This window comes from Littorina saxatilis, linkage group LG4, assembly GCF_037325665.1.
Source record: "Littorina saxatilis isolate snail1 linkage group LG4, US_GU_Lsax_2.0, whole genome shotgun sequence".
NCBI classification, from domain to species: Eukaryota; Metazoa; Mollusca; class Gastropoda; order Littorinimorpha; family Littorinidae; genus Littorina; species Littorina saxatilis.
The window spans coordinates 23043191-23060378 of NC_090248.1; the positions used below are offsets into that span (position 1 = coordinate 23043191).

The 17188-nt window shown below is 43.6% G+C and overlaps 1 protein-coding gene across 1 annotated transcript in view; it reads right to left on the bottom strand.

Moving 5' to 3' along the window:
* LOC138964250 (dynein axonemal heavy chain 3-like) overlaps nucleotides 1–17188 on the bottom strand; it is a 210795-nt gene that overhangs the window by 98880 nt on the left and 94727 nt on the right. The window contains exons 21-34 of the mRNA XM_070336152.1: nucleotides 16465–16665; nucleotides 15767–15906; nucleotides 14667–14757; nucleotides 13739–13806; nucleotides 13294–13522; nucleotides 11803–11955; nucleotides 11241–11379; nucleotides 9879–10077; nucleotides 3616–3724; nucleotides 3061–3180; nucleotides 1932–2102; nucleotides 1384–1521; nucleotides 854–997; nucleotides 228–392 (exon numbers count right to left, since the gene is read on the bottom strand). Of these exons, the coding sequence (XP_070192253.1) occupies nucleotides 228–392; nucleotides 854–997; nucleotides 1384–1521; nucleotides 1932–2102; nucleotides 3061–3180; nucleotides 3616–3724; nucleotides 9879–10077; nucleotides 11241–11379; nucleotides 11803–11955; nucleotides 13294–13522; nucleotides 13739–13806; nucleotides 14667–14757; nucleotides 15767–15906; nucleotides 16465–16665 (2067 nt within the window). The remainder of the gene's footprint in view (nucleotides 1–227; nucleotides 393–853; nucleotides 998–1383; nucleotides 1522–1931; nucleotides 2103–3060; nucleotides 3181–3615; nucleotides 3725–9878; nucleotides 10078–11240; nucleotides 11380–11802; nucleotides 11956–13293; nucleotides 13523–13738; nucleotides 13807–14666; nucleotides 14758–15766; nucleotides 15907–16464; nucleotides 16666–17188) is intronic.

The window sequence follows — 17188 nt, forward strand, 5'->3', positions numbered from 1 at the left end:
TTCTGTATTTTATATGATTGAATTTATATTTTTAATGTGCGTCTGTCTTTATGTGTTATATAAAGGACAGGTTGGAAGAATAGGCTTTGCCTAAAACCTTTTTCCTTTTGTAATAAAGTTCTGAGACTGAGTCTGAGTCTGTAAACTCTGATGTCTGAGGTAATGTTGGATGCAACACATTGACACCCCCTCCCCCTACCTCTCTCTCCAGAGAGCACAGAACCCACCTGTAATATTTTGGTCATGAACCAGGGCACACACTGTAGGTTCGCCTCAGCCATTTTCTCTTTCAGTGCAGCTTCCAGGTAAGCGTAGTCCGGCTTCGGTAACTCCACACCAGGGAACAGATCCGAGATGATGCCTTCAAACAGTGGGATGTCGTGGGACAAGAACTGAAAACAAGTATCGGATCATCTAAGCTGCAAGACTACTGGGAATTTGAGAAGAAGTGTTAAAATGAAGGAAGACTTGCAGACTTTTGGAAAGAAAACCTGAGAAAACACAGTTGCAAAACAAGGGCAAATCATCAATCAGCGGGGCTTTAAAAGGGGGATTCCAGTACATAACACAAGATGCATTCTTCTAAATTTGTCTGGTGTTCAATTTTCCAACTTTTTGAGGTACCAGATCTAGACCTTCGAAAAAAATTAAAATAGTGAAATTAGTCCAAAGCATGGTTTTACTCAAGATTTCTTACGTTAACAAAGGGGGAAAAAACAGAAAGCTCCAGCGAGTTTAGGTATACCTAACCTTCCTTTCAGTTTCAGATCAAAGTGGATCTTTAATTATGGTTGCATGGCTTATAGATGACAAAGAAACTCAAGCAGAGACTGAAAAGTCAGCGGTGTATTACCTTGGGTAGATTGACGTCTTTGATGGAGCGTAGCACCAGGACGTCTTCCCGCTGGTCAGGGTACATCAGTTTCAGGCTTCCCGCAGCTGTCAGCACCGACTTCACCGCCCTCATGCCGTAATCATAGTGGTGTTGTGACGACAGCTGCACATAGTAAGTTTTGGTTTAGCCATGGCTAAACACCATCTGACCTCTTTTTATACATGCTGGCCGTTCTGCTGTGCTGTTAACACATGCATCATTATAAAAGTTCTAAACCTTTGCCTAATTTAGGCAGGGAAAAAAACAGAAAGAAAGGAAGGGAGAAAGAAAGAAAGAAAGAAAGTCAGTAAGCAAGGAAGAAAGAAAGAAAGTCAGAAAGCAAGAAATAATATATATAAAGCAAAATACAGAAAAAATGGCAAAGAAAAAAAAAGAAAAAGTTCAAAATCTCTGTATCTAACCATCTAACCAGTCAAACCAACTTTCACATCCTGCACAAACTCTTCATACAAACAAAATCATGAATGACAGAGCAACAAGTAAATTACCAGCTCAGAGCAGAGTCTGTAGGTGGCCACAATCTTGCCGGCAAGGGATCTAGCGTCCACAAAGCCCATGGAGTAGAGTGAGATCTCGCCGATCATGGCATAGTCTGGCACCATCATCGCCACGGTACGGAACAACACCTGAAACAATCATCATCGTCATCTCACCTGAAACACCTTCAAAGATTATGTTTGGAAATAACTCGGTCAAGATTTTAGGGTTATGGAAGAGTTGCCTTTTCTTGGAAACACTGAGGCAAACTAAATCAGACATTGTAGGCTAATCACTAGCACTAGCAGGTAGTGTGTCTCCACATGTTGTCAGCGATCTGTGCCAGCTGAAATCATGCAAATGACCGTGAGACTAACAATTCCTAGTGAGAGTTAGCTCTGTTCTGTGTTTTCTGCACTATCCCCTCAATAAAATACTTGTTCTGAGGAATTTTACTATCAAAAGGATTGCACTCTATGTGGATGACATACCAGTGGTAAAAGATAACCCCTGCCTTTTTAACAGTTATCAGAACCCAAAGCAATTTCCACAAACACACCTTGAGGTTGTCAGGCAGCTCAGCCCGACCGGCGTAGCCAGGGTTCATGGTGATGAATATGGTGCAGGTAGGGTCCAGAGAAATCTCCGTGCCTTCAAACACAAACGTCTGGCGCTGCTCAGCGATGGCACGCTGGATGGTCTGCACTTGTTGCGCAATCACAGACAACACCTGCACACAGAAATCTTATTGTAAGAGAAAGGACAAGAAAGAAAAAAATTAAAATAAAAGAAAGCAAGCAAGCACGCAAGGTGTTTTGTTGGTACAATGTTGCAAAAGTGTTGTTGTATTTGTTCACTCTGTTTGTTCAGGCAACATTTCCACAACCAAATCCTGACTTGTGCAAGTCTCTATGCTGCCTTTCCCTCTGTGAAAGTGTTCCCCACTGACAAAACTGAAATTAGCACTGCTCGGTAGCCCGGTAGCTCAGTTGGTAGTGCACTGGACTTGTGATCGGAAGGTCGCAGGTTCGAATTCGGGCCGGGACGGACACGGGTCAACTTTATGTGCAGACCCAGAGACGGAAGCCATGTCCCACCCCCGTGTCATCACAATGGCACGTAAAAGACCTTGGTCATTCTGCCATAAGTGCAGGTGGCTGAATACACCTAAACACGCAGACACCTGGGTAGCGCGACTCCGTTGCTGCTAGCTTTCCACTGGGAGGAAGCGACCCGAATTTCCCAGCGATGGGACAATAAAGTAATGAAAAATGGAGAAAAAAAAGAAAAAAAGCTCCATACAGAGAGGTAGCTGCAATGAAAGTGTACCCTTGGGATCAGGCAGAAGTGTCCTTATAAACTGCACAAGTCCTGTCATGGCAAGCATATTATATAGTCAAGATAATAGACAAAGGGACAACAAGTGTCCTTTATTGTGAGGTGTCCCCTCATCCAAGGAGCCTCACATTGCAGGTGCAACTGTAAACAGGTAGCTTGCGATGTCCCCCCCCCCCCCCCCGATACGGATATCTCTCAATAAAGGACACCTTTTGAGGTCCCTTTGTCTTGACCAAAATATACCTGTCATGACAGACCACTTGCGATGTAGGGACACTTTTGGGCCGGTCCCAAGGGTGTACTTTCATCGCAGGTGCAACTGTACTTTCTCTCCTGACCAAAAACGTTACCTCCAGCTCAATCCTGTTGAACTCATCAAAGCAGGCCCAGGCCCCCGACTGTGCCAGACCCTTGAAGAACTTCCCCATAGCCTTGTAGTCCAGGCCGTCAGAGCAGTTGAACACCACACACTGCACACAACACATCAGCAACAATAAGCAGTGTGAAGAAAAAAAAAGAAAGAAATAACGAAATAACGAATGAAATATAATGAACAATGAATATAATAAATAAGTAAGTAAACCCTTGTGTCCAATAACACGGCTGTGGCTGGACAGTAAAGTTACAGAACCATCCCAGTAAAAGAAAAAACGACTCAACAAATCAGGAAATAATATGAATGTGTAAATATTGCCACTGGCAGGACAGCTAGGAACAAATATGACTTTCAATCAATTAATCAACCAATCAATAAATCAGTCAGTCAGTCAGTCGGTAGTCGGTCAGTCAGTCAGACATAGTCATGGGCAAGACACTTTGGGCATCAATAGATATACATACACCATGCTAACAAACGCAGGTATTCACACATGGGCACACATACAAACACTAACACACAATCAGACCTGTTTAGCGACAGCCTTGGCCAGGTCCTTGGAGGTTTCAGTCTTGCCAGTGCCAGCCGGGCCCTCAGGTGCACCCCCGAGGTTCAACAGTAACGCTCCCATCAGTGTTCTGTCAACACAAACACATTCACATTGTAAGTGCTAGACCAAAGTAGCAAAGCTCTCTTAGATATTTTGGACCCCTCACAAAGCTCTCTTATATATCTTGAACTCCTCTGTGAGGAGAGGAGGGAGGGGCATGTAACTGTTGAGGAAACGAAATAAACTGGTCAATTTTAATTCTAATGAAAGGATTCGGTTGCAGTTTGTTATCCTTCAGAAAAGAGGACTCGAGCAAAAGATCTGCTTACGTGAAGCATCCATACACTTCCTCACTCACACAATGTGACAAATCAAGAACAAAGATTGGAGTAAGCCTTCTCTTAAATATAAAATTTCAAAAATAAATTTTGATTTAATTAATATACTTACCAACTCACATAGATAGCATTAACTTCAGTTAAAGTGCTAGGACACTGAACTACGCTTCACCCCAAAGGGGAAGCAACCCCCTAAAAAAGAACGGCATTGACCTATAACCCAAGCTATACAAGAGTCGAGGTCATACCGTCACGTGACCTATCACGCGTGACTCGACCGCCGCCTATGTTAGAAACTCACTCCTACTGAAGTGATCTGTTCATTTTTAGGGAAACCCTAAGCAATAACTTCGTTTTGTGATAAGACATGGAAGCACTCTTACATGGCAACGTGGGGAAATAACTCTGAAACAAAAACCGTATGCCATATAAGGCATGGTCCTTGGTGATTATTTACACTACCGGTGTACTGCGCCTGCGCAGGATGTATACCGGTGAAACTCATTCCGTATTGAAACATATAACCCCTTAAAAAATTTGCGGGGCAGGCTGGGAGGGAATCCAATATGTGAGTTGGTAAGTATATTAATTAAATAAAAATTTATTTTTGAAATTTTATATTAAATTACATATTCTTACCCAACTCACATAGATAGCAGATTGCTAATTTAGGTGGTGGGCAAATGAACTCAGTTAACATCTTGCAAGTATCTGGCCTGTAGCTACAATAGCTGGCAAACCGAAATTACTGTTCTGCCGAGCACCAGATACGTTCCCAGGAACACATAAAAAGACATCTTCTGCAGAAGATGTCTAGTAGATGTGTATTAAAACAGCGGGTACTTAAAATACCCCGCCGATAGAAAACTCATGACTACGTCCTTGAACGGTCAATAAGCTGCATTCATGACTTATGTAAGTCTCTCAGACTTGAGAACAGATAAAGAAGAGGCCTATACACTCTGACCTCTTGAGCCCGTGCTGCCTGAAAAGGGAGGACTGACTGCCCCCCCCCTTTTCCCTGCCACCACTGTAGGCATGCCTAATCAATGTGGCAGTCCATTTAGCTAAAAGTTGACTTCACTAAATCATTGCCTCTAGAAGTGTTGATGGAAATAAACAAAAGCCTTTGTTCTGGTGATCTAAACAGATCAGTTTGTTTGTTTATTTGTTGCTTAACGTCCAGCCGACTACGCAGAGCCATATCAGGACGAGGAAGGAGGGGATGAAGGGGGCCACTAGTCAAGCGAGTCAGAAATATATTTAAGCTCGAAATTGGTTAAATATGGCTCTAGCAGAGCCAAAATATTGCAAATTGGTAGAATTGTATTATCGGATCTGGTTACTCCTGTTTCTGCTTATTTGTCAGAAATTTTGAATTAAACCTAAGCGCTATAGATCAGTCTTTCTCCAAAGAGATGTCTAAAGCAAAAACCAGACAGAAAATGCACTTACTCGCACTTCTCTCAGAAGCTACTAGAGTAAGTATGACGGCTTCCCGTATTTAGAATAACAAGGCTAATTTGTCAAGGATTAAACAATCCGAACTCAAAAACTCCGAAACTGGGAGCGAATCCCAAGCCTGGACTGGAGATTTGCTTTCAGCAAACCAAAGGGAGGTTCCCTTAATCACGCTGGCTAAAAAGAACCCAAGTGAAAAAATGTTGCGACCTAGCTGTGTCAGTGCAACTGATATCGCATAAAGTCTTAATTCAGAGACGTGGGAGAGAATTCGGAAAGCCAGGATAGGTGGTTCGCCACCCGCATTGAACGGAGAGAAGTGGAGTTCTTTCCGTTAATAGTACGCCAATTGTTCCAAGCCAGTCAAAGTGACACAAAAACGAAGACGCTGAACCCCTATGAAATCTCTAGACCAAATCCAGAGTTGAGGCAGAAGCCCCTGAGCGTCTCAATGATTCCCGTACAGTAGACACCCGTGTGGCTCGAGTGTAAAAAAACAAAAACGGCGCCCTCTTGCCAGCCTAAAGGACTGGCAACCAAGATTGAGTGGGCCCATAATGTGCGACCAACAGGCCGCTCAAAGTAAAATTGAGAGTATTATCCGGGAACGGGGAGACGAACATTTAGCAGAAGGTGATAGTACCGAGAGGCAAAACTTCTACCAGCGGCTTCTCCAAATTCACCAGAAGGAGTAGAAGCGTGTAGCGAGATAGAGTCCAATCCAAGTGGACATTCCTGGCCGGCTGACTAGAGTCTGCCAAGACCTAGAGCCTCTCAGAAAGGTACCTCCCTGCTAATAAGATTTCGTGGTGGTAAAAGCCACATCAAAACCTCGCATGCTCGCTGTGGCAGTGATAGGGAGCGAGATGCCACCCCCTGCTTATTGAGATAAAAGACCACTGTGGTGTTGTCTGATTGAATCAACACATGTTATCCCCTGACAAGGGGAAAGAATTCCACAAGAGACAGAACTGCTTCCCTGGTGGAGAGAGAACCAACGGGAACGCCCTGTATGAGCAGTGGTGTGAGAATCCAAAGATTGGTTGTGTCTGTGAACCAGTCAAGAAAAGACACTAACATGTTCCGGCTCTTCATTTGATTGCTTAGAAAACGAAACCAGAGCCCCGAAGATCTGAATTAAATAAAAAGTAGCCACTTCCGATCTATTTTGTATATCCGAAGGTGGAAGTAAACATAGGCACGATCTATATAAGTGACCCAACAGGAAGGGCCCCAGTGCCTCCCTCAATAAAGTGAGAGTCCTAATCGCCCCTCCAGCCGCTGTGGGAAAACACAGAGGCAGAGAGAAGAGTGGCCGAACGCTAATACTCCAGTTGACAAGTGCCAAGAGTATGCAAGAAAGCGTGCTATTGTTTGCCCACTGAACCCTACCGCTAAATCGCCTCGAGGAGATAAAGTGGTGGGTATTAACTTTTGGCACCGTGCCACGCCGAGAAGAAGATAAACCAAAGCTGAGAAAGGCCAGCTTAGCGCTTTTCTCTGATAAGAAAAGCCGAGGCCTGCCGTGGGCTTTTCCTTTTGCTGTGAGATTCTCTCTGTTAAAGAGCCCGCGTGCAAAGAGGAGGATTCGCAAAGAAAACCCTCGAGCAAGGAAGAGATTTAAGTCTCACCGACAGAACAATACTGTCGGCCGAGGCCTTTTCCCAGACGAACAGCGAAGCTAAACCCTTTGAATATGTGTGCCGACAGAACACAAAGGCATCCCGTGAGTACGAAACCGCACAAGGGAAAGAACGAATCAAAGTCTTGTACCAAGACGATAATAGAAAGAAGTGCGGCCACGATCTTCCACAGCCAGGAGATCATTGTTCTTGACAACAGACAGTTTCTCCTTGCTATGAACCTTAAGATGACTGATTGTATGATCGACAAGTACGGTGCAACCGGAAGCGGTTCCGTAGTACGAAGAAAAGAATAAACTAAGTTCTTAGGCTTGGTGTAACCTAGGCCTACGGATATCGCTCAGCGAGTGAAGCGTTACTTGAGCGGGTGACGCAACCGAAAGCAACGCCGCATCGCTGCCCACAAAGGAAGTTATAGAAAAGAAGAAACATATGAGAAAACTTCCACAAGTTCAAATTCTAGAGCCAGACAAGAAAGCGTCCCTGCGTGTGTAAACCGCATGTGCGTACAACCGTGCCGCGACTGACATTTGTCCGGCTGAAACCTTAGCCAAAGAGGCCAGGAGTATGAGGACGTCTTTCACGCTAGAGTCGTTTCGAAAATCGAAAGGATTCAACGACCCCGCGACCGACCGCGAAAGAGATCGAAGAAGTGTCTCTGAAAGAGACGCAAGTTCCAACGAGTATCTTCCCGTTTCATCCAAACCAAGTAATGCGCCTTCAGAGTAAGCACAATGTTTTGTCCAAACTATAGACATCTTCCCTGAGATTAGCCAACTCCGGAGTGACCGGAAGCGGTGCACTCGGCAAAGCGTAAGTCTCAATAAGACTGTGATGACGACGGGAGAGAGCAAACTTGCGTGAATGAAACGAAGTGCTCGCTTCCGTAACTGGTCTGAGGCAAACCATGGCTGAGCAGCATCAGGAACCTGACCGTGTGCAGCCAGTAAAGGCACAGTATCCACAGGCAAGCTATTCTCAGAACCCGAAGTTCTAGCCAGCACCTTGGAAAGTTCGTAAGCAACAGAAGGAGACTCGCTAAAACGATATCCCTGAACTTCCGTTAAAGCAGGGCGGAAATCACCCACCACTGAGGGTGGTGGTGCCGCAGAGCTTGCCATAGCTGTCACCCCTTCAGCGAAGTACTTGGCAGACACCTGAGCTGCAGTAACCATAGCTGGTTAAAGTTTGAGTGACAACTTGACATCAACTTCCTCCTCAGAAACTGAGTGAGAATCGTCGAACTCCGAATCTGCTGAGGCTGGACCGTGAAATTCGCTGTGACAAGCTGCGTCACTAAAACGATCCACCACAGGCGAGGCTGATTGCAAAACGGAAGAACCGTGCAAAGCCTGCCCGAAAGCAGCTTCCTGCCCAAAAGGAGGAAGTTGAGACATGTACACATTCACCGAGACATAAAAGTCTGCCCGTGAGTACATCTGTCTCGTTGTCCGGTGTCGACCCCCCGTGAGTTCCGCCTCTTAAAAAGAGCGATAGCCTCCGGGAGAGTCGAACTTTCACTCCCCAGCCTCAGCGGGGGAGCTACTAGTTCCGGCCCAACTTGTTGTCCGGTGTTGACCCCCCGTGAGTTCCGCCTCTTAAAAAAGAGCGATAGCCTCCGGGAAAGTCAAACTTTCACCCCCCAGCCGCGGCGGGGGGGCTACTAGTTCCGGCCCAACTGGAACACTTTCACCAGAGAACCTGGCTACCGGTGAACCTGACTAACCTGTAGAGCGTGAACGCTCCTCGTATGAAGTAAACACACTCCTCTGCGTGCACGTCAGCCGAAGAGACTGTGCATGAAGGCGGAACCTCGATGCGTGACAACAAACTGCGTCGCCCACTCCCGCCGGGAGCGAGCGCAAACTCGACGAATGGCAACATGTTATACATTTGGGTCGAAAACATCTCAAAAAGGGAAGCAAACTATCTTTAACACAAGTAATCTCTTTCCCACTGCGTTTGCCTTGGCTGAAGTAACCTAAATTTAACCTGCTTCAGCACTGGCATGATTGGATTCATAGGGTCCAAAATTTAACAGACATTCTTTCTTTCTTCTTTATATGTTGTTTAACGTCGTTTTCAACCATACAAGGTTATTTAACAGACGCAAAAGTTAGAGAAGCTGGGTCAAGAACGGAAATGGTAGTGCCTTTGCCTTTCTCTTTATGCGAAACGTAAAAGGAGAAACCTCAGCAGCTACTGACTAGTCTGTGGTTTCTAATTCTCCTTGTCAGCCATTGCTGACAAAAACCAGTCTGAGTTATGATATTGATAAACAACAATCAGACCGAACAACGGAGAAAGAAAGAAACGCAAGCAAAAGCAAATAAATTAGAACGAGCTCACCCAAACTTGTGCATGAGAAGCAGGGACCTGTAGACGGGGTGAAACACTGTCCAGAAGACAGTAGGCTAAAAGCCTGCAGCGTAGTGTGAAAAGCGTCCGAGCTACTTGGTGGCTGAAGTAGGAGTGAGTTTCTAACATAGGCGGCGGTCGAGTCACGCGTGATAGGTCACGTGACGGTATGACCTCGACTCTTGTATAGCTTGGGTTATAGGTCAATGCCGTTCTTTTTTAGGGGGTTGCTTCCCCTTTGGGGTGAAGCGTAGTTCAGTGTCCTAGCACTTTAACTGAAGTTAATGCTATCTATGTGAGTTGCGTAAGAATATGTAATTTAATTTAAACCAAGAAGATTACAACTTCATTGAATGAAAGCCATTCCTACCCCCCTAAATGCACCAAACACTCCCCCTCCTCTCATCCCTTCCCTTAATTCCCTTCCCCTACCCCCCTTTACCTGTAGCAGCGGTCAGTGAGAGGAGTGATGACCAGTCGTCCGGTGTTGCCCAGGTACTCGTAGGCGTAGGCGACAGAGGTGGTGATCATGCGCACCATCACAGAGTCTTTCTCAAAGTAATACCGCAGCTGGCTGATCCACGAGAAATCGTGGGGCGTCTGGGTGTTCTGACTATACAGCGTGTTGATCACATCGCGAGCTGCAAGGCAAAGCAAATAAAACTCCATCATCTTTCTCAAAGTAATACCGCAGCTGGCTAATCCAGGAGAAATCGTGAGGCGTCTGGGTGTTCTGACTATACAGCGTGTTGATCACATCGCGAGCTGCAAGGCAAAGCAAATAAAACTCCGTCATCTTTCTCAAAGTAATACCGCAGCTGGCTGATCCAGGAGAAATCGTGAGGCGTCTGAGTGTTCTGGCCGTACAGTGTGTTGATCACATCGCGAGCTGCAAAGGCAAGGCAAAGCAAATAAAACTCCGTCATCTTTCTCAAAGTAATACCGCAGCTGGCTGATCCAGAAGAAATCGTTGGGTGTCTGGGTGTTCTGGCCGTACAGTGTGTTGATGACATCACGAGCTGCAAGGCAAAGCAATTACTAATACAGTGGAAACTTCTTTTTAAGAGCCCCCAATTTAAGACTACCTCCCTTTTAAGACTGTTTCCTCAAATTTTCTGTTCAAAACTTCTGTAAATGTACCCCCATTTTAAGATTCCCTCCATTTAAAGGCCCAATTTTCTCAGATTTTTTGAAATCTTCAAAGAGGGGTTCCACTGTACTCAGTATTCATTCTCAAAGTAATAACGCAGCTGGCTGATCCAGGAGAAATTGTGGGCTGTGTGGGTGTTCTGGCCGTACAGTGTGTTGATCACATCGCAAGCTGCAAGGCAAAGCAAATAATACTCAGAGGTCATTCTGAAAGTAATAATGTAGCTGGCTGATCCACAAGACAAAAAGTTATCGCTAGCAAAAACAATTAAGTGTGAACATTCAATTTTTTATCAAAATTCAAGCGGCTTTCTTGGTCTATTCTTACCCCTTTCCTTAATTCTTAATTGTCAAGCAGTGACCAGACATGAACTCACCATGCACCTGAATGTGATTCACAACATTGCTCTCAGTTTGCCTCGCACAAGCCCTACACTGCCCTCCACCAGCCATACAAACATTCACCGGCAGTGACAAGATGCTACAACTCACCATGCACATCAGTGCACAGAGCAAGCGACCACATACTATAACTCACCATGCACGTCAATGACGATCAGTGCCTCCAGTGTGATTCGCGACATCTTGCTACTCTACACTGCCCTCCACCAGCCACACAAACATTCACCGGCGGTGACAAGATGCTATAACTCACCGTGCACGTCAATGACGATGAGTGCCTCCAGTGTGATTCTGCTCATCTTGCTCAGCTTGCCTCGCACCAGCTCTACACTTCCCTCCACCTGTTTCTTGCTTTTGGCCAGGTATGCGTTCAGCCCGCCGTAGGCTATGGCCTGTACATGAAATAGTGAACACAATTGTTTAAAGCTGTTTAGCATGACCTCAACCTGCCACTGCAATCCACAAGAATGTATATGCTTATCCTATGCAAAACTAGTGAAGAAATTTGTGCATGGCCAATAAGAAAATAGAAGCATGGAACTGCAATCCACAAGCATGCATATTATATATCCTTATCCTGGGCATACTTGTGAATATGTCAACAAGTGTTTGCAGTCAAAACAACCACTATTATTCATCTGGCAGCTGCATGATCTGTTACGAAGGATCTGAAAATTCTCAAGCAATGCACGCAAAGTGCTTGACAGTGTCCAGGATAACAGAAGAAAAAAAGAAAAAGACAAAAAGACAAAAAAGAAGCCACACACAGACACACACACTCACATAAGGAACACTATTGTGCATGCAGTGTTTACCTGAGTGACTTCGGCAGTCCAGTGGATCTGACTGGCAGCCAGCACGATCTGTCCCGGCCACTGCAGCACCCAGTCAGTACGCTTGGTGAGGGGGTAGGCGGCCACCGCTTTGCCCATTACCTCGCGAAGACTTAACTTCATCACATCCTCCACCTTGGAATACAGTGAAAAATAGATTTAATCCTTTCATTCTTAATTACGCATAGAGTTGATGAGTGCATCCATCATTATTACATGTATAATCTTTCACCTGCACAGCCATCATAAATAACATTAATCCCTCACCTCACAACAACTCAGCTTGAGACATCATGTCCTCCACTGAAGAGAATCCAAAATACAATTAACCCTTTTATTCCTAGAGACCCACAGGGTTGTTAACAGTATGCATGCATCCCACTATTCTACCCGAACAAAACTCTATCATTCATAGAAACACCTGGGGTTGATTAGGACATTTATCATATAAAATATTGTGCAAGCTGGCTATAAGCATCTGTGCACATGTTGCAGGAGCAACTTAATACATCACAACGCTTTTTTATTTTTTAAAAATTTATTTAAAAAAAAAAAGGGGGGGATTCTTCCTTTGTCCTAAAAGAACAGAAACAAATATAATACCTGTAAGGGGATCCTTCTATTGTCATAATAGAACAGAAACAAATATAATACCTGTAAGGGGATCCTTCTATTGTCATAATAGAACAGAAACAAATATAATACCTGTAAGGGGATCCTTCTATTGTCATAATAGAACAGAAACAAATATAATACCTGTAAGGGGATCCTTCTATTGTCATAATAGAACAGAAACAAATATAATACCTGTAAGGGGATCCTTCTATTGTCATAATAGAACAGAAACAAATATAATACCTGTAAGGGGATCCTTCTATTGTCATAATAGAACAGAAACAAATATAATACCTGTAAGGGGATCCTTCTATTGTCATAATAGAACAGAAACAAATATAATACCTGTAAGGGGATCCTTCTATTGTCATAATAGAACAGAAACAAATATAATACCTGTAAGGGGATCCTTCTATTGTCATAATAGAACAGAAACAAATATAATACCTGTAAGGGGATCCTTCCATTGTCATAAGGCAAAAAAAAAAAATTTGACTGTTTCTGGTCACCCGACCGACCCTAAATTTCAGCGCCGACCCTAAACTTTTTTTTTCCAAACCCAAAAAATGTTGGTTTTTTTTGGTGGTAAAGGACAGGGTGAGAAAATGAACAACAAAAACGTGTGAAAACGAAAGTCCGCTGACGATTTGTAAATGTGTTGAGTGTCTTGTCTCTATGTATAGTGAATCCAGTCTCTTTGCGCGATTTTTAAAGTTAGTTTTATTGGTCTACATTTGGGGTAAAAAAAATAAAAATAAAAAAAATTAAAAAAAATCCCTACCTACCGACCCTATTTTTTTAGCCATGTTACCAGAAACAATTTTTTTTTTTTGGGCCTAATAGAACAGAAACAAATACCTGTAACAACCATCTCTCCACCAAGCCGTTTGCTTCAGCTGGGACGATGGGACGTGAGAACGCCACCTTCTCCTTCTCTGCCGACTCCATGGCCAGAATGACCTTGTCAGCGTTGAAGGTCAAGCATTCTATGCCCTCGAAGCACTTCTTGAGATGGGGTTGTACGCGCAAAGGGTCTTTGGTCTCTGACAAAATCTCCAGCAGTTCATCGTTGGACAGGAAGAAAAATCTGTCAAGTAAAAATCCTTATCATCAACATGATCAGCATCATATATTGTGTTTGGTCATATGCAAGATCCCTACAAACACAAAAATCCCCATGATAATATGATAATGTTGTAGTGTTGTGTTTGTCATTTATGCACCACCAACGTAATTTCTTATGCTTGAGATAATAAGTTTGTTTGATGGATTAATTGATTGAAAAACAAAGAAAACATTTTACCTTGGGAAGAAGAGTCGTTTCTTTTCAAGATAGTTGTTCAGGCCTTTCTGAATGTCATCCAGCATAGACTGTGGAAAAAATCAAAGTACAGTATATGTTACAACGTACACATTACCATCACTTGGTCTCTTTTTGCTTATTAACTCTCTCCGGACGATGGAACGCTATAGCGTTCCAAGTCCGCCATAGCGTTCCGGACGACCGAACGCTATAGCGTTTCTGAATTTCAAAAATTCGCGCGGCGATCGTGACGCAGTTTGTACGGAACTAAATGTTGCTAGCTTGTTCTGTGGTCTTTCCACAGTGCAAGGGAAGCAACTGCATTCACTTGTCCCTTTCTTTGTCTGTATTGTGACCCGGTTTGCGAAACTACCGACGATCAGCGTCAGGGTAAACAGTAAGACAATGGCGTCTTCCACGCAGTTGTCACGCTCGTCTCGTAGACCCAATGACAGGCGTTTTACGGCGTTGGAAGTTGTTGAAATGCTTCAAACTGAAGGATCTGACGTGGATGAAGGTGAAATTAGCGATTCATCTGTCTATCTTTATTCATTCTTTCACTATGAATTTTTTCCTAACCCATGCAAATGGCCCGTCTGGAGGGAAAGTCAAGGGAGAAAACTGGTCGTGGCGAGTGAGTTAACTAATCCAGAAAGACACAAAATGCAAGCAGCAAAAACGCTGACGGCAAAGTAATTGAAGTGCATTCCTTACTAAATCAATATTACCGAAGTACACAAACCATGCATATTTTAACGTATTCCTCGCCTTGAATAAAACTCCTTTGTTAATTTTCCAGCACATTTCTGTGCAGTCGCAATGATCAAACCTTGTCTCTATCTAAATGTTGCCTACTTCATAAGAGTCAGAAATGTTACTCACTAAGTGCCACATGCCTACAATATGCTTGACACACTACCAGACATACCTCAGAGTGTTTGAGTTTCTCCAACATGTTCTCCTGGTTGACGACCACCAGCGCCTTGGTGTCTTTCACTGCGTTTGTCATCATCTCACGCCTAAATAAATAGATGGTAAGCAATTAGATGTGATCCAATGTAGCTGTCTATGAGTGCAAAGTTAATTCTTTCCGTCATCATCTGTTGCCGTGTTGGCACCTGAGATATCTGATCTGGCTTCTAATTTGTTGAATATAATGTTCACCCTTTTGATTCCGCAAAAGGAAGAGCTTTTTGTGCCAAATGGCACGTGGAAAATGGTCACAAACGTAAAAGCCCACTCACGCTTACAAGTGTATGTGGGAGTCGCAGTCCACGATCACAGAAGGAGAAGAAAAGTACATTTCCCAAAATCATGTTACACTAACACAAGTCAAACTATCTGAAAATATGTGTGCTGGTTTTTAAGCAAAATTCTGTGGGCAATATGTCTTGAAGTATACAAAAGTCTCACCTCATCCAAACTATACAGCAGACCTGTTTACCCCCATAAGTGTTTTGGAGTAATGCTCAGCCCCAAAAATAGTAATCCTGGCACAAAAATAGTAATCATCCAGCATTCGTCGCCAATTACAACGCACATGACAACTGTGTCTGCGAAACGCAATCATGCACATATATCCATCATTCACAAACAAAACACATCAGTCAGTTTTTGTAGTCATCATAATTTCAAAGAAGATCACATCAAAAGCACATGCATCACTGATTCTTTTTCTTTTGCTCGCAGTTGGCCTTTTTGAGTGTGTCAAGCGCTTCTCTACTGTACTTGCGCTTGCCGAATGAGTGAGGGCGAGACTTCACCACTAGAAGGCTCTCCAGCGTCTCATCAGACAGACATGATCTCTGGTCAGTCCTGTGCTTTTTCACCCCATTTTGCCATTGAAAAAAACAATGCCAAACATGTGAATTAATAAAAATAAAAAATAATTTTTATTTTTATTTTTTTATTTATGAAAATCGTAGTCTTGACACGGATAGCGGAATGGCGTATTTTTTGCAGAAAATCGTAATAAATTACGCCAAAATCATAAGGGTAAACAGGTCTGATACAGAGATAGACTCTTACCACTGATCATCAACTTCTTCAAACATCTTGCCCTCCACAGGAATCTGGTTACGGATATCCTGAGAGCCAAAGATGGGTTCCAGGTACAACCAGGCCGCCTGCACTTTGAGCCATGAGTCCAGGATGTCCTTCATGCGATGCTAGACACACGAAAAAGATGAATTAGTTAGTCATATAGGTTGCGGGAATCCTGAGAGCCAAAGATGGGTTCCAGGTACAGCCAAGGCCGTCTGCACTTTGAGCCATGAGTCCAGGATTTCCTTCATGACATGCTGTTTGTACAAGAGAGAAAAAGACGAAAGTTTCGTAAGAAACATAGAGGTGAATCTGTTTTGTTGTTTAGATCTCGTGAATTATTGTGTTTGCTGATTTTAAGGTATTAGTTTCTTCTCTTGAGGACCTTTTTGCTTCATTCGGCCCATTTGTAACCTGCTTAGGTGATAGATCTGTTACAATTAAATGAATACAGAAATGATGAATAAACAAGTGAGCAATTGAATGAATGAATGAATGAATAAATGAAAAGGTACAAAATTACGGAAAAGATATCAGCAGTCTCTGGTCTTGGGAACAAACTACTATGATTTCACAAACGAGTGCCCGAAATACACACACCTAATACATTTGGATGTGCAGAGAGAGGGGACAAAACAGTCAGACGAACAGCCCACCCACACAGCAACCAAAATGAATCTTACCAGATTCTGGTCCCACTCGGTAACTTCTTTCTCAAAGGGTGCGATGAAGGGCGACCCCTTCATGGTCATGGTTTTGACGACGTGGTCTTCCAGCAGCACCTGGATGTCTTCAAACGAGGCCAGGATGCTGAGTCCGGTGTCTTTGTATTCCACGAAGTTGAAGTGCATGTCCGCCCAGTCCTTCTTCATCTTCACAAGCGCCTGTGGACATAATCAATAATCTAATTATATATAAGAATGGATGTAAGTGTGTGTGTGTGTGTGTGTGTGTGTGTGTGTGTGTGTGTGTGTGTGTGTTTGTGGTTGCCATACCTCAGAGATTGCAACAACCAAGAATAATGTGTGTGTGTATATGTCAGGCATGAAAACTGAAAAAAAATAAAATACTGAGAAAAAAAATTCGAAGGCGCGTAGCGCCAAGTTTCGCAGGCGCATAGCGCCAAGTTTCGCAGGCGCATAGCGCCAAGTTTCGCAGGCGCGAAGCGCCAAGACTTCTAGGGGGTCCGGGGGCATGCCCCCCCGGAAATTTTTTTTTTCAAGGGTGCAATTTGGTGCAATCTGGGGCTATCTGAGCCTTAAAATTGGATTCAACCATGGCCCCAAAACTATTTTACTATAACTATGACTAGGGAAAAAAAAAAAAAAAAAAAAAAAAAAAAAAGAGGAAAAATACGGAAAATAAAAAAAATTACGGTTTATTTTTTTCAAAAATACGGAAAATACC